The 18,167-nt window shown below is 39.8% G+C and overlaps 1 protein-coding gene across 2 annotated transcripts in view; it reads left to right on the forward strand.

Annotated features, from left to right (window-relative positions):
- radil2a (Ras association and DIL domains 2a) overlaps nt 1-18,167 on the forward strand; it is a 34,022-nt gene that overhangs the window by 13,797 nt on the left and 2,058 nt on the right. For both annotated transcript variants that reach the window (XM_022198481.2, XM_022198482.2), the window contains exons 9-15: nt 2,114-2,333; nt 3,165-3,337; nt 7,348-7,492; nt 10,426-10,601; nt 10,723-11,101; nt 16,112-16,233; nt 17,163-17,302. In XM_022198481.2, coding sequence (XP_022054173.2) covers nt 2,114-2,333; nt 3,165-3,337; nt 7,348-7,492; nt 10,426-10,601; nt 10,723-11,101; nt 16,112-16,233; nt 17,163-17,302 — 1,355 coding nt within the window. The remainder of the gene's footprint in view (nt 1-2,113; nt 2,334-3,164; nt 3,338-7,347; nt 7,493-10,425; nt 10,602-10,722; nt 11,102-16,111; nt 16,234-17,162; nt 17,303-18,167) is intronic.

Below are 18,167 nucleotides of genomic sequence, written 5' to 3' on the forward strand. Positions count from 1 at the left end.
GCCAAGGCAGGAATGTTTCTCTGCGCTCGCCTTACATGTGATGTGAGAAGTAGAAACCTTCAATGTACAAACGCCAGGATGGATTTATAGTGAAGTGTGTCCAGCAGAAGAGAAAGGAATAGCTATGATTTAAGTATTTAAAAAAAAAACTTAAATAATTCAACGTTCATGAGATAAACCGTGGCAAACAGTTTTTTTCAGACAAGCAGAGTATTTTTATAAATCAGTTCTGTTTGGGATATCAGAATTGTTAATAGGAGAGACTGTAGAAAAACCACCACTCTGCACAGCGACGGTTGGAGGAAGGTGGGGAAGGAAGCAGGAACAGTCTGTGCTGTTGTTTTGAATACTCAGACATATTTCTGTTGACTTTTCTGTGAAAATGTCTACACTGAAAAAATAGCCTTTTTTCTGTATGTTTTTCAATCCCATCAATCTAAGCTGAAGGAATTCTTTTCCAGGGAAGCTTGTCAGACATTTTTAGTGACTTTGGAGGCTTGTTAGTTGTGACATTGACATATACTAAGATTTCTCTGTAACTTACACAATATATTATTTATATATGTTTGGTGGTGACTGCTTTTTGTGACAGAGAGAATGGGAAGATTAGTGAGTAGAAGTTTCCAGCAGAGGAAGATGGACTGTCATCAGAGAAACACCCAAAAGAGGAAAAGAGGGGAGGAGGAAGAAAAAGGTCTTTCTGTTAATTTCCTGTATAAAATGACTTAATGTTCATGATGTGCAGACATAATTTACTTTTCACTTCCTCTTCTAACTAAGACTATTTCTAAATAAAATATGAACAAAACTGGACCAGAGGACATTAATGAAATTGTACCAGGAAGAACAAGAAGAAGGTAGATGTTTTAGAAGTAATTCAAAGTCTTTCAATCTATAAAACTCCTCCACCACCTGCAGTTGATGTTGATAATAACAGATGATTACGGGCAGATTTGCTGAGCTTTACTGTAAACTATCAGCTGACCTGTTGCCTCAGGCATGCAGGGTTACTGTGGAACTTGTGGCCTCTTTCAGTTTCCCTGAGGTCATTATCTTAGTCATGGTGTGTGAGTGAATGGTTGGTTGATGTCATGCTTGTGAAACAATGGCAGAACTGTGTCCATAGAAGGCGTACCGATAAGAGCTGACAGTAAGGTAGCATTCAATAAAACAGTTTGCCAGATGATTTTGCACTTGTCTGCAGGAGTTACTGTTATCTGTCATATAATGGACTGAAACTCCTAGTTTCTCTGTTAAACACTTTGCAGTGTGCCTTTTTTTAAAAGCTGCAAGAAGTGGATTGACTTAAAATTTTCTACTTGGAGTCCACAGACTTTCTTGCAACCTTAGACATGTAATGTTGCGTTCATTAAATAAATACCAGAGGTGGCAAAGCTTCCCAATTACAGAAATTGTTGTGTGATGGTCACTATTCAATGACAACTGACTTTCTGAAAAGTCACCCACTCATAATAGTGGTATGGACCTCAACATAGTTATACTTGCAAGTCCGAAAATAGTAATTATAGTAATTCCAATGGGACATCTCTGTGGCAAATGGTAGAACTTAATGTAATAGTAGTAGATGTAAAGAAACTAGGTCACAATATCGAGGTACATTTGCACACACGAGCCACCATATTCTACTTACTATCAGTTTTAGCATCTGAAACGAGTCAAGCTGCACTGTAACTGTAGGATCATTTCCCTACTGCAGCCCTTTGTGTTGCCAAACACACGCTTTTCCTGTACGCTCTGTGAATGCCTTCCTCTCTGTGAGTCATTATGTCATTATGTTTGTGTTTAGCAGCACTAAATGTAACAGCAGAAAGACTGTTCTGAGCTACTACCTTTATTTCACTGTACTTTGTAGAATCAGGAATCATTAGCGGGGAAGGAAAAGTTGTGTCTCATGCAACAGGTTGTGATTTATGTGCTTCTGAGAGAAGCAACACCCAGTATTAGGATTACCGCTGCTTGAAAGCCATGTTTGATTAGTGGTGGTTGTAGATTGAGGGTGTTTCATCTTCAAAGGTCATAACATCCAGTTCTTTGCGCAACATGTGGTGCAACATCAAACAGCCAAATAAAATGTCAGCACCTCTCTCCACAGAGTATGTATTCAGCCCTGCCTGGCCTGCTGGATGGAAATCCATTCTCAGAGGGCGGGCAGCTGCGAGTGCCTGATGGGCTTGAAGACATCCTGGAGGTACTAAAGGAGGTGCTGAAGCTTCTCACAGCGTTCCAGGTGCATCCGGACATCTCGTTACAACTGTGTGCCTACCTGTTCTTCTTCATCAATGCGTCACTGTTCAATGCCCTCATGGAGAGAGGTACGATCTCAGCTCACCTTCCCACATCAAGAAAACATTTTCAAGTTTTGTTTATAACCTTGCAAGTGGTGTAGCTCCATGAATGTACATGTTGGGCTGTTGGTTTGTCTGTTTTTGGACGCGCAACTTGTGGATAGATTGCCATGTAAAATATTAGAGACATTCATGGTCCCCAAAGAATGAATACTAATGATGCCGTTTGTCTCTTGACATTGCCTTCACTGTAAAATTTGTTCTTTTGGATGGAATATCTCAACAAATGTTTGATGGATTGCAGCTATATATGGTGCAAATGCAAAACTAACGACAGCTGCATCATTGGCATTTTGTCTTCAGTAAATGTTATTTTGCAAGCAAGCTAAATTTAACTGATAAACATAACGCCTGCAAAACACCAACACATAACTCTGAACATACTGAATAAACCATTACCAAATATTAGCATGTTGACAAGCTAATAAGCTAAACTAAAATGAGGGTATTTTCTTTACACAAGCTGCAATTTGTTGTTTTTGGACTCCGGCTGAGCTTTTTAAGTCGAAAGCATTTAATGTAAAGAACATTACTTTAATCTTTCTAAATGCTTTTAATGTATGTGTTCATATATTTCTTGCTCTTTTGATTGTGTCTCAGTGCCTTTTGAGAAATGCTATACTAAAATCTATATAGAAAATCTTGCCTTGCTTTCAAAGTAACAGGAAAATACATAGATTTCTGTCAGATAAGGTGACATTGTTTTTACTGTATGCAACCCATCATGCTTAGTGTCAGATGAAGTCCTAATTTTGAAAGAAATTTTTCTGATATAAGATGGACTGATTGGTTGTTTAGGATCTGTCGCTGGGTTCTACCAGTGGTCCCGAGGTGTGCAGATCCGAGCCAACCTAGACCTGCTGATGGACTGGATCCAGAGCATTGGTCTGGGCGATCTGGCTGTCGAGTTCTTCCAGAAGCTTTCTGCTGCTGTCAATCTGCTGGCCACACCCAAAGAAACCCTCCTGCAGGTCAGAGGACATCCTTTTCTCCTTTCCTGTTTGTCTCACTGCAGGCGGGTGTAGCCCCCACAGCAGAGTCACGTTCACGTCAGCCTGAATGTTTTCATTGTCTTAAAGGTGTCACTACAACTGATCCGCTTTTATGTGTTTATATATTTGGTGCAAAAGTTTCCATCTTTAGGGAATTTAAGGTTCATTTAAGTTCTTTCACTGCAGCAATGTCACACTGTTCTCCAGCTTCCTACTTTAGCCAAGCATTCTGACTGATAATGCCATAAAGGCTGAGCAGAGTATTGTCTGTGAAGGCTTGTTCTTAGTTTATGGTTATAGCACCCTTGAGAATAGATACACTTTAGCTCCCATGCTGCCATTTACACTGATTAGATACAAGAAAGCAATCTGCTGGAACAGAGAAAGTAAATATACTAAAATGTTCAGATCATGACATCATGGTCCCAGTGAAGGTGTGGCCAACACTTGGCATCATACGGACCTGAGTATATCCTGTTAGCCACAGTATTGTGTAATATATTAAATCCTGTTTCTTCTCATTTAAGAGCTTGGATCGCAAAGACAAAGAAAGGTATTTACATGAAGACATGTTAAAGCCTCTCATGCCCTCTCTTACAGTGTGTATTCAAGAATAACACACTGCACCTACACAAGAGAACAACCACTTTAGATTTGTTTCTACTTGTATTCAGTGTTTGCTGTGCTGCAGTAGCCTGCCAACTTAATACTTAATCCATCCCTAAGAGCACTGTTCTCTTAGTTACCCATTCAGATCTTGTTTACACTGTGTACCACAGAAGGAAGCTGAGCTCCCACTTGGCATGCTATTAAACACTGAGTCATCAAAGGAAACCGACAAATAAAATTACCCAGGTATGACACAATAAGTACTAAACTTATGCAAAAGGTCATTCCGACCTGCAAAACTGCAAACCTTTTCCTGATTCACGGGTTTATAGCAGTTAGAAAGTTGATGATATGGAAAGTACCTAATGTGTTTGTGGTGAAGTCACCATGTGTGTCTGTTTGTGTGCTGGTGTTATAAATAGAAAGGCTAAAAATAGAAAAGTACCCTTACATTTACTTCATGTAACTCCATGTCTTTAGAAGTATCTTACATGTAATGTTACTCAGATTAAAGCTTATCTGTGATTCTTTGTCAGATTTTCAAGACAAATGGGCTTTGGGTAATGTATTTGTTTAACAGTTTGTTAATGTGGGACATAAGTCAGTGAGGCATTACTGTAAATCAAAGGGACGTTACTAAAGGCAGTTTAAATAAGTCCGGATGGAGTGGATTACAAGTTGATATTTATGCCTTCTTAAGCAGCCTGAAGTTACAGGAGTTTCCAGGAATGTCTTTAAATGTCTTCAGTGATATAGAAGAGTCGTTTCTAACCTTTTTATATTTAATGTTGTGTCCCATCACATGAGTTATAGAACTGTTTCTTCTACAGCACATTAAGTTTCTTTTAAATGATGGATAGTAAACAGGATGTTATTACCACACTGTGTTTCATGTAACCAACTTAGAGCCAGCTATCCCTCACTTCATGCTAATTATTAATTAGTGAATTCATACAGTACAGTGTATAAGTGTCTAGCAAATTTAGTTACTAACCATTTATAGCTGAAAGACTTGACAGTTTAACCATTACTTTAAGTCCATTATTTTAGCTCACAATTTCGAGTATTCACTCTTTATTTCTTAATACTTTAAGTTAGCTGTTTAAATTCTGTTTCAGTTAGCCAACTTAAGTTAACACAACTTTCAGTTGTAGCTACCTATCCATTAGTTTTAGTTAACGTAACAATTTCAACTGTTAATCCATAACCTAACCTAACTTAGCAATTTCTCACATTGATCTGTTACTTGCTTTCAAACATTTAGTCGTATCTGTCTTCAGCTTTTCCATCTTTTTCTGCACACTTTCAGCAGTTAAAACTGTCTACGTGTAACTTAAACTAACAATTTCACCGGTGTATTCGTTACTTTAGCGGAGTGTTTCAACTTTTAAATCCATTGCAATGCAAACTCTTTTCGTGTTACTTTGAACTGATTTCAATAATTGTTCCCTGTCTAATTCATTAGTAGAAAACCTTTTAAGCTTTTTACACACATGTAACTTTTTCAGCTGTTTACTAATTACTCAAACTAACAATTTCAGCTGTGTGTCCATTACTTTTGCTCACTGTTCACAGTTTGTATCTCCTCCTGTACCTGTTTCAAACATGTATTTATTACTTTTGACAGTGTTCATTTATCATTGTTCATTTATTACTGGTAGCTAGCTTTTTAAAGTTTTTATACACACTTTTAACTGTTTCAAGTGTTTACTAAATTACTGTAACTGACTGTTTCAGCTGTATATTTATTACTGCCTTTTTTCACTGGTATGCATTACTTGCAGTTAACTACTGTTAGCTACTTTATGTCAAAACTATTACCCCTTGGTTTAAGCTAAATATTGAGACATTTTTGGCCCCTTGCGAACTACTCTTCAGGCTCTGTCGATTGCAGTTGCTGTCAATGTGTTACAGCTGATTTAGACAGATGTGGCACAGACTGATTATTCTAAAGTTATTTAGGTGAGTTGAGTTAATTAGCTTTGTTTACTTGAGAATTGATGATAGAAAAGAAAGTTTGAATGTTTCTCAGAGCGTAACACACAATTAATTTAAAGTTGAAATGATAATTTTCTGTGTCAGTGGGATCTCCTGTAGATAAAGGAACTGGGTTAAGTATGAGGCCTATTCTTACACTTAGATATTGACACCTGTTTTCACTGTATGACTCGCAGTCGCAGCACCAACCCACCCGTGGCACAGCTGTAGAGGGCTCTGTCTCATCTGGTTGTGGGATTGGATGGTTGCTAGGAAGCTGCTGCTTTTATGCATCCCTCCCCTGGCATGAGCTCACTTTGTGGCTGCCTACAAAACGGCACACACCCTTGTCAGATTTTTATTTTTCCATCTGGAGTTCTGGGCTTTTAAGAACTGAAGTGGCTCACTGGCACAGTTGTAAATTACACCAGAGGGATGTGGCGTCGCTTGTTTTGCCAGCAATTTGGAGAACACAACATCTGTTGAGTTATTCTGGGAGAATATAGCTGCTGAACATTAAGTCTCAGACATAACAGAGACATTTTTAAGTTTCATTTGTTTATAAGCAGAATTTAAATTCACCTTCTGCTGAGCTCAGTGTGGCATCTGTGTTGTAAAAGGAGGGTAGCAGCATTTAGGCTATGGTTTCTGTTGTGGTCCCAGCATGTCTGAGCAAAAACTTACTTCCACCAACTCAACTGGAAACAGACTGAATGAGCTATGAGATGCGTCTCTCACAATAATCACATGAGTGGTGCTGTCAAGTGACTCACCTGCTTCTATAGTCATCACAAGATCAAATATTGTCTTTCTCAAGACTGACTGACTGAGAGCCGTAGGCAGTAATCATATTTCATGATACGGATTTTCACAGGAACCCGAGGGACTGAGCGAAGAACTAATGAAAAGTTTGCACTTCTCACACCACACAAAACAAGCAGGCCATGTTAATTCGTGATACTTCAGTAGCTCTCGACGCCTACTGGATTGCAGAGTAAACACATGAAAAGCTGCAGTGAGACCAGAGTGACACTTAAAGTGCTACTGTATTTACCAGCGTTACATTCAGACTAAGAAATATTTTCCCATGGGGCTTGGTTACCACATCTGGCCTTGGGTGATGGGAACAAAAACTGCTTATACATCATGTAATTGGTTTAAAATACTTTTCATGCAAATGAGAGAGTAGCATTGACTGTTTGCTTTCATGAAAACAAGGCTGATGGGAAAATAGTTGTTTCTGCCTCTCTGTCATTCTCACAGACTACAAAGAGCTTTCGTGGCTCTTTCTTCAGTGGAGTGCTTTTACTATCCTTCATTTTCACGTCATGAAAGGTTCAGAATGAGTTTGCTTCATGTTTCTCAATGCTATGTCTTTTCTTTGTTGTTTTATGTTCATCCAGGCGTCCTGGGCTTCTCTCAGGACTGAGTTTGCTGCTTTGAAACCTGCCCAGCTCCACCACATGCTGAGGGAGTACAGCTCTGGAAAAGCCTGCCCCACCGGATGGAACCCATCGCCGGATGATGCAGAGGACGCCGTCAGGACGGGTGAGTGATGGAACCAAAGGCCATTGTTTGGATAAGATTAGATGAAATTCAGCTTGATTGGTATTGCACAGAGTTCAGCTCTAAGACAACAAAATGCAGTTAAGCACATAACCAGAAGTGCAAATAAAGCTGTAAATTGCAGGTAGGGACAAGTAGTGGGTGTGAACAGTATAAACATCCATCCATCCATTCTCCATACACCGCTTTATCCTCACTAGGGTCGTGGGGGGTGCTGGAGCCTATCCCAGCTGACTCAGGCGAAGGCAGGGGACACCCTGGACAGGTCACCAGTCTGTCACAGGGCACAGTACAAACAATAAAACAGTAATTAGTAGGAAGGGGAGTTAATCATGAAAATGAAAAAAATGTTTGTTAATTCTGTGAAATAAAAATGCTCCTCAGATGAAAGAACTTGCTTTTTCTATTTGACACAAACAATTTAAAGCTATCATGTTGTGTTCAGGTAGGTTCTGATGCTTTTTTTTACATTTCATTTTAAAAGTAATTGACAGATAAATCGATTATGAAAGTTTCTTTCATCATTAGTTCACTTGTGTAGTTCATAGATGCGGATTCACTGTTTTGAAGTCAAAATAAGTCACCTACAAGATTCCTACAGACTTGAGGAGGAAAGGGTGGCATGTAGCTGGCTTAGCTCGGTCGGTAGTTAGCTTGAGCTTTTATACAGTGGCATAGTAGGGAAATATGAAATTGTCAACTCCCCTTTGGTGAGTGGCAGACAACACAGATGTTCTTTGGTTTTGATAATCACCCCAAGGGTATTAATAATCTGACATTTAGCTGTTTAAGAATGCTCCACAAGTGTCTTACCTGGTTGTAACTTGGCTGCAAAATACATTTACATGCTTTTTTTGTGTTGTCTTTCTTGTTTCTGTCTTGTTGATACATTTAGCTCCCACGTCTATTCGTGTTATTTGTTTTATGAAAGATTTTTGTACAGTCTGTAGTTTTACTCCATGACATGATTTACTCCAAATTTTTACTTTGAATTTATCAGAATTTATTTGCTCTTCTCTTTATGTTAAAAAATGAAAAAAGAAAAGAAAAATCGTCAATGCAACATTTAAATGGATTATCAAGTTACCCTTTGTCCATTATTCTGATATTAAAAGCATTTTCTGAGGTGTTCTTTCCAAAAGATGACTTTTTGTTTACAGTAAACTGCAGTAACCAGACTCCTGTAAGAATCAGAATAACCTATTGTGTGGCTTACATGTTAGAACTTGACAGCAGGCATGCATGACTGCGCAAGGCTCATGATAAATAACAGACAACACAGCAAGTTTAATTACTTGATTAAACATGAGAGCTGAACTGTGCTCAGAAGCTCTGACGAAGGCTCAGTGTTGCTGAAACATTACCTTCAGAATGCTGCCCGATTTAATGTGCTCCTGTTTTTTATTATATTCATTACACTCTCAGTTGTTTGTCATTAAGTTGTGTACGGATAAATGAGTCTGTCTCCTTTCATGTTTGTTATGTTGTCTGTTAGAAATTACAAAGTTTGGCAGATTTTTTACCACAAGACGCTCAGAGACTTGAAGTCGTCAGCCTTAAATAAGATTGTTAAGACATAAACAAACGTGAATAAATTGTGTAGCCAAACAGTGAGCAAAACAATGTAGAAATATTTTAACTCAATTCATGATCATAAAATGTTAGAATACCCTTGCTGTAGTTTCACATAAACTTTTATTCGAATTGTTTCTTTTTTTTCCCCAAAAAAATGTGTTTTTAATTGATCATGGCATTTTCAAATGGGCTCCGCTGCAAAAAGATTTGTACATGCAATAAAGGATCAAAAGGAGTAAAATAAGATATTCATTAAATCATGAGAAACAAAACTGTATATAGACAAAAACTATAAATTGAGAAGTAGACTTTAACACAATCAGTCACTTTTCTGAGTGGAAGTGGAATCTAGCGTCCACATTAGCATTTTCAGGTCGTCTTTGTAGAGACCTCTGTCCACAGGGAAATTTTAAAAAGACTTAAAACTTTTCTTGTTTAGTTGGCAAATAATAGAACTGTTAATCACAGTCAGTATGTGTTAAGGAACAAGGTGGAGAGGTCACAATCACACACTGGTACAGAGCCCCTCTTGATGATCTACTCTGATCACTCAATCTGAACCCGAAGTTGCTCCCAATGGCAGGTTTGTGCCATTGATGTGTGAATGTGTGTAGAAAAGCGCGATAAAAGTGCAGACAATTTATCATTCATCAAACTGATGTTAACTCATGTCAAGTGTGACTAAAATTTGGCACAAAAGATGGCAGCTCTCAGTACAGAATTATCTCAGCTCCTCTTGTCTTGAAATAATTTTGTGTACTCATACCCTTTGGTTTATTTTTTTCTGTTTTTGTGTAACATACAGCACTAACATGTAAACAATATCTCCATACTCTAACAAAGCCAGAATGAGCAGCATGTTCTTGGTTCTACTGTTAACATCAGTGTAGAAGCTGACAACCTTATATTTATCATCATCTGTGGTGATGCCCTTAATGCACTCTTAAGGCCGTTTGGGATAAGCTCAGATTTTTTGGAGAAAAACAAAACACTTCTGAATGAAGAGCTGAAACAGACACAGAAAGAATCAAATTTAACTGCATTAATGTGGATGTACTGTGAGTATTCCTCTGGAGTAGTCCTGTCCTGTCAGTCTGTCTCCACCACTCACCTTCAGTCCACAGTTGCTTCTCCTGTGGTCATCTACTTCTTGGTGAAACACCGGTGGCTGTTCTGGCCAGCAGCATCCATCCTGTACTTTATTCACTGCTCTTAATGAGGTGTTTACCCTCATGCAGCAGCTTTACTTAAACTCACAGCATCGAATTTCACGAGAAGGCTGTAACGAAGGTCAGGTCGTTCATGATGCATGATAACAGGCCTCTTCCATCTCCCTGCAGCGGACATCCTGGAGAGCTTCGACAACCACCCGCCGCTCATCCTGCCCAGCAGCTCGTTTCACTTGGAGCTGGGTAAACCCATCGTGGAGCCAGCTCTGTTTGAACAGCTCGGTCGTCTGCAGGAGTTCATTCGCCAGCTGCCCTACAGTGAAACCCAACCCAATGTGGAGGAACAGGTAACGAGTTCTCTGACCCCACATCTCAGCCACATAACCCAAAGCCAGAGGCAGTCAGGAACTGAAGCACTTTGATGTTTGTACATCTGCTATTGATTAACTTTATATTTCCCAAACTCAGACTCTCAGCGGGCCGACCACAGACAGCCAGTCTGCAACCTCGCCCTCTGTCAGGGTCTTCCAGGATCCTGTCCATCAGGTGGTCTCTGAGCCGGCTACCTGTCCCACCTCTGAGGTAAACCTGCACTGTACCTCCACTACAGAACCAGCTCAGGCCAGAGGATCGCATGGTGACCTGAGCAGCTGTGAGGCGGTCCTGACCCAGAAGCTGAAGAGCCTGGAGCTGCAGAACACCCTTCCAGGACAGGCCGACATGGGCTACCACAAGAGCCTGGCGCTGGACCCGTCCTGCCTGCTCACCCCGCCCAACACCCCACAAGGGATGGAGCTGGCTGAGCTGGAGGCAGATCTGCAGGAGGGCGCCCGCCTACTAAAGAAAGGTAACTGAAGGCCAACGCTTGACTAAAGTGTTTCAATTCTTTCTCTTCAGATGTTGTCAAGTAAATATAGAGCAGGACAAACAATGTACTGTATCTATGCATACAGTTATTGTACGTGTTGTACGGTGCAGGATTTTTGCCAGAAAGGAAGAACTACTGAGAGACCAGAGGAGTCAGCGCTGAAGCCGCTGACTGATTTAGCTGCTGCTTTCTCTCAATGAGACGAGTCGCTTACCCATTACGTCTGACTATGAATTCACTGAGACATGTAATTCAGATTCCTACCATGACAACCCACTGGGCATGGGACTGACTTCAGCATCAGCAGACTTGCTGTAATATTTTTTTATAAACTAGGAATCAGGCGAACAAAATCGAAGCCCTCTTGCATATTATTTAAAAGATTAGTGAAAACAGTCAATTTATTGACAAATCAATCCTCTGGAAATCTGTCTTTTTCCCATTAATAAATTGCACAATGACCCCATCCATCAGTCTGCCCCAGGGCAGCTGTGGCTACAAATGTAGTTTACCACCACCAGAGTGAGAATGTGTGAGTGAATGAATAATGGATCCATTGTACGCGCTTTGAGTATGCCTCAATAGAAAAGCGCTATATAAATCTAATCCATTGTTATTATTATTATTACAATGAGAAATATTTGCAGCTTTCAGCTCCTCAGAATATTTTAATGCTTTTCTTTGTCATGCACAGCACTAAGTTGTATATTTTTCCATTTTGGGCTGTTGGTTAGATAAAACAAGTACTTTCTGGGAAATGATTAGGCATATGAGGCTAATGTGGGGACTTTTTTTTTCAATTAATCCATAAATTGTTTTGATATTAAGTCATACTGAATATCAAAAGCAATTTATGGATCACTTAAGAAAAAGTCACCAGATCAATCAACAAGAAAAGCACTCAGAGAATGCAGTACTCTGCCAGGCTGCTTGTTCCTTGTATCATTTCCAACTCACAAGTCCTGCTAAGTCCAGAGTGGTGGATTTGTGATTTGTAGTAGGAGCACAATCATGTGATCGTCAGCACGCAGCTGATGTAGTCTTCATTTGTTGTCATAGTTACAGTGACACCTTGCCGTTACCAGTGATACAGAAAGCTTGAAAAAATGTGTTGATCCAGACTATAAGCTGCATCACTGCCAAAATCTAATCACTTGCTCCTTGTGTCATTTCTGACCTTCCCTGAAAATTTCATCCAAATCCATTTATCCGTTTTTGAGTAATGTTGCTTACAGACAAACAGACAGACAAACCAATGCCGAAGGTCACATAACTCCACCGTGTTCCGTGGCGGAGTAATAATGATAATATTTTTCAAGTTTATGTTTCAGTTTCAACATTTATTCTTTATGTGGCTTCGCAGATGCGTTCAAGTGGTCTTTTTAAAGCCGTGCTAACAGCTGAAAGACATCAGCTGAAACCTGACAACAGCAGATGGTAATGGCGAGTACAAGTGTGAAACAAAGAGCAAACCACACTGCCGTCACACGTGGTGACAAACCGACAGCATGTGAAAGGCCCATTCACGGCTTCACTTACACACAGCAGGTTTTGATTCAAATGACACACATCTCTGCCACTTCAGCTCAAACCTTGTCCCCTGTTACTAACGTCTGGAATGAGGTCACCGGCACTCATTCCTCCCAAAACCTCATTCACCTCCTCTGGCTGCCTAAATCTATTAAGCAAAGTATTTAGTGACTTGACCTCGTGCACTGGCTGCATATTTGTCCCCGGCAGTTCCAGCTCCACATTAAGGTGCCCAGACATAAAAGAAGTGGAGCGCCTCCTCCCTTCATCTTTTACTGACTCTGGCGGTCAGGAATTTCAAGTGGAAGGCTGCTCAGGATAGGTTCACTGTGCAAAGGAAAGACTGCTTCCTCTCCCACCCTTATTGTTTATGGACGCCTCCGTCATGAGGTCATGTGTAGGAGTAAGAGGGAGTCACCGAGAAAATGAACTGCTCCAAAATGAAATCTGAATGCTCCACCTTTTTTTGTGTCAGGAAATGTAAACTAAAATGATACTGCTGCCTGTATAATGATCTAAATTAAAACCATTTTTGGAAAAATCAGTGGAAACTGCATCGAAGTACCCCCTGTATGGAAGCTTCAGGCATCAGGATGAGCATTTCTACCCACAAACTGTATGTATGACAGAAGTGAAGCCAAAATATCTCATCCTGTGGTAGCTACTTAGAGTGTAGCTCATAAACTCCACCACCTCTGTGTTAAAAAACGTCTATTATGCATGAGTTGTTTATTTTCCTTTTGGGACTTATAAGTTTTATTTCTGCGCTGGCGTAAACCTCATTTCCTCGATGTAGGAAAACCTTCATATGTTGATACGAATCACAACTCCAACAAAAATTACAATACCAATTTTGGTCAACAAGTCACACCACTGTGTAGGGCCAACATGAGCTGCAGTGAAATATATCAGACTGTCTTACTGACATCAACAATTGAGTTCAGGTCAAGTGGAAGCGCTCATATATCTAATTAGGCTGTTTGATCCAGAAACTCAGATCTGAATCAGACCTTCTGAAGCACTTTTCATCACATGTGCTCAAGGTTCAACCTGTGTTAATGCGCTCCCTAACAGACCGCCCAGTGTGCTTCTGCAGAAGCACTTTAAGCTGCAGGATTTTGTTGATCTTAATCAGCTGTCTTTACTCTCATTGGCTACTTGTTGCTTTGTGTTTTCTCTCTTAATGCTTTTATCAAAAGTAATTTGCTTAAATGCTTTGAGGATTACATTCAAACGGAGCCATCTGGTACACTCCTTGTCTGCATATATGACCTTAAAGGCAGGTAATTCCATAGTTTAATCTGCACGATTTATCCTATTACATAGAAGTGCAGCAGACAGTTTATCAGCAATTATTTTGATGATCTGTTTTTCCAAGCATAAATGTCAAATATTTGACGGTTGCAGCTTCTCGCGAGTGAGGATTTGCCGCTTTTCCTTGTGTAATAAGGAGGAAGATTAAATATTCATGCGTTTAGCACAGTTACCTTGTACTCTGTGAAGCTAAATCAATACTTTCTACTAATAATTAATGTTTTATAGATTAAACGAGTAACTGATTTTTAAGGAAAATAATCAGCACATCAATAAATAACCATTCATGCACTCTCAATCGGAATATGAAAACAGAACTTTTTGTTTGTTTGAAAAAATAAATACCTTATTTAGTTGGATCGAGAGCCCAAGACCCAATGATATTCTCTATGATATGAAGTAATACAAGGAAAGCATCAATTTCTCACACTTCAGCAGCGGAAAGCATCAGATGAGTAAGTTTTTTTTCATTGTGAAGACAGTTTGGTCCTAGTTTACAGACACTGTGTAAACCAGCTTTTAAAGGTTCCTAATCTTGCTGGGAGCTCTGCACCGAGCCGAACCTCAGCCTCCACTACATCTACCTCTGTGGTTCTGGCCAGCAACTGATGTTATTTTCAAAGTTTGGTAATCCTTTAATCTGGCCAGAGGAGTTACAGAGAGGTGGTGATGTCAGGAGAGAAAAGAGCAGTGGCCGATCCGTCATGGGAATTTACAGCTGGGTTGGTGCGTGGAATCTTAATCGGCAGCGGCATTGTTCGGGGCAGGTCCTGCGTGGGGGGCAGACAGGCTGCATGTCGGGAAAAGGCGGAGGGGATCCGTGGGCTGGTGGTGGGGGAGCTGGAGGTGCAGGGGTGGGAACAGGTCTTTTTGGGACGGCTACTGTTGCTGTTTTTGTGGCAGGACGACTCCCATCTATGTTAGAGCACCGTAACATGCTAACCTGCCATCACGTGTTGCTTCAGGCAGTGCAGGGAATAGTTTAATGTAACTTTATTTAACCAGAAGATGACCCTCATTCAGAATAAGTTCATTTACAGGAGTGTCCTGGCTGGTTAAACTTACTGCAGTTGTACCCAGCTTAGAAACTAAAAAACAATCTAAAATAATATTGCATTCAGGGCATAAATTCTTGCTCCTCACTTCACTCCTGCTGGGTGATTTGACTGCAGAGCTGCAGCCAAATCTTCATATTAACTGAGCCAAAATCTACATCACCTACATTGCACTTTACTGCACCTTTACTGGACTTCACCTGGACTCTTTGGAACTTACTGGCAGCCATTTGAACATGTAACTGTGGGGTATTTGTTTCTAAAAGTGGTCTAGTGAGAAATCAGTAATGAAAATAATTCTTTGTTGAAGCCCTGGTTGTATAAGTAGAAAATCAAGAAAAGATTTATTTATTTAGTCATATAGCAGCTTCCAAGACAAATATGACAAAGAGCTCGCCATTAAAAGCATCAAACAATCAACTAAACCAAAATAAAATCAACATAAACAAGAAAAACACTCAGAACGTGCAGTGCTCTGCCAAGGCTGTTCAGTCATATCATTTCTGATGGATAAGTCCTGATATGTCTGCAACGATGAATTTCTAGTAGGATCACAATCATGTGATCGTCAACAGGCAGCTGATGCAGTGTTCACTTGTTGTCATAGTTACAGTGACGCTGTGCCACTATCTTGCAGTGATACAGAAATCTTTAACAAAGCCATGAAACCAGACTATAAGCTCCATCACTGCCAAAATCTACTGAGGTGGTCCTTGTGTCATTTCTGACCTTCCCTGAAAATTTCATCCAAATCCGGTAGTCCATTTTTGAGTATTGTTGCTAACAGACAGACAGACAGACAGACAGACCGACAAATACACGCTGATCGTCACACAATTCCACTGTGTTCCTTGGCGGAGTAATAACAGAATTAGGTGTTTGTTTGTCAATGAATCTGTCATCATGTATTTCCAAAAATGGAAAATGTGACTTTGTATCACTTTTAACTGAAGTTTCTTATAAATGAGCTGAGATAAAACTTTTAGACTTTGGATAGTTTATTCGCGGCACCACCGTCATTTTGATGCCCGTATCTTCCGGCTTCTACACCTTTTGATCTGATGTGTTTCTCTTTTTTGTGTTTGCTCAGCTGGTGGAAGTGCTGAGAGGAAGACGGGAAATGAGGAAACAGAAGAAGACAGAGAGGAAGTGTTCATGGTGGAAATTCACAGAGGACCTCATGGTCTTGGACTGGCACTCGTAGATGGAACGGTACAAAGAAACACTGATTCAGCTACAAGTATTTACTGCATCAGTACCATCAAATGCAATGAAAAACAAGCCCCTATGTGTTAATCTCAACAAGAAAATAGTTTGTGTAGCTGCTAAGGTCTAATGACAGACACTAATCAGATCAGACTGTTAACTGCAGGGGTTTCACCTCAGCTGGCTCATTTAATCACACTAAATGTTCCTACTGAATTCTACAGTTCAGTCACATAGGCGAGAACTAATGTGGCTCAGTGATACTTTCATTTTGATACAGTTCATTAATTAACATTAGCATTTACAGTGAAAATTATGTCTGTATGCCACAGAACAACTTTTATTTACAGCCCTACCACAGATACTGGTGCTCTTACATGTGGAGCTGAATCAGCTGGTTGAATGATTAAAAGCACCAAACTGCTTCCAGCCTCGGAAATTGAAACATTTGATCTTTTCTCTGCTTTCTATGATTGTAAACAGATTTTTTGTGGTCTTTCAGTGGATACTGATTTTAACTAAATGCTGACACCAGCATGCAGGAATGATACTTGTTAGTTTAGCGTGGTTGCATTTGCCAGTTAACACCAAAACAAGTACAACTGAGTCTGATAGGAATGTCATATTATTCAGATAATTAGTCATAAACCAAAGTCACCAAACTTAATATAACTCTTTCTTCTTGAAGCTCCTGCAGTTGATTTTATGTAGCAAAGCATCAGCTAAAATCTCAAACCACTGGTGGCGTTACAGGTAAAGAATCAATCACCTGGGAAGCATGAAGGTGTGTACAATAGTTCAAGATAATCTATCCAGTAGTTACTGAAATATTTCAGTCATACTGACCTTTTAGCTCACCCTCTGCAGGGCTCTAAAATCCCTTCACAGCTTTCAATAATCAGATTATTTGTCCTTTTTTTTTAATCTATGTCTAGAAAACGCCACTGAGAATGAGCGGCATTTATGTGAAGTCAGTGGTTCCCGGCTCTCCGGCTGCCAAGTGTCAGAAACTGAGAACAGGAGATCGTATCCTGGCTGTGAACGGCATCAGCCTGGTGGGGATGGAATATACCACGTGAGTATAAAAGTACACACAGCTCTACACATAACGGCCTGGAATGTATTCAGGAAGCAATTCACAGCAGGAAATCTGTCACAATGGAGCACATGATGTACTTTTAGTTTTACTTTTAGGAGTAATTATGTGGAAAATGACTCATATTCCCAACAGTATGTGAGATCTACAGAGGAGGCAGAGAGATTATTACACACAGTTTTTTCTTTTATTTGTAATGAACCATGCAAAATGTTAAACTTTTATTTTATCAGAGTTTGTCTGAAGTTGCTGTTCTTTTTAGAAACATACATGCTGGTTTTTGCCACTCCTCGTCTCACAGAATCTCCACAACAAAGATCCAAACCTCAATAAATCTGTTTGAAAATCATAGAAAAGGAGACTTGGAGACAAATACTAAAAACAGAGATTGAAGAACACAGCAGGACTTACCTTTTACTGTCATTACAACTGTGTATTAATCAGCTTATGGGATGCAGCTCTCCTGATGGCCCCATATGTTGGTGTTCACATGCTTCCATCCGATTAGCAAAAATATTTTACCCTTCCTCTATTTTCACACAAAAATCAGCTTTCACACTGAGCTGACAAAATCCAGTAGAAGGAAAGAGATTCACTTCACTCAGACAGCATTAAAATGAGGATTTCAGCTGAGTAAACTAATCATACCGCATCATTTTTATTTAATATTTAAGCCATAAAGTTTTTCCTTCAGTGAATGACTTACTGACAAATTTCATGAGATTTAGGCTATTAATTCATTTTTGTTGTCCAATTTCTGCATAAAAAGCCCAGATAACTTGGTCACCTTTGATGATATTTCTGCATTTTAATGTTTTCTTTTCAAATGTTAAGATTTAAAATG

This window comes from Acanthochromis polyacanthus, chromosome 21 (genome assembly GCF_021347895.1).
Source record: "Acanthochromis polyacanthus isolate Apoly-LR-REF ecotype Palm Island chromosome 21, KAUST_Apoly_ChrSc, whole genome shotgun sequence".
Taxonomy (NCBI): Eukaryota; Metazoa; Chordata; class Actinopteri; family Pomacentridae; genus Acanthochromis; species Acanthochromis polyacanthus.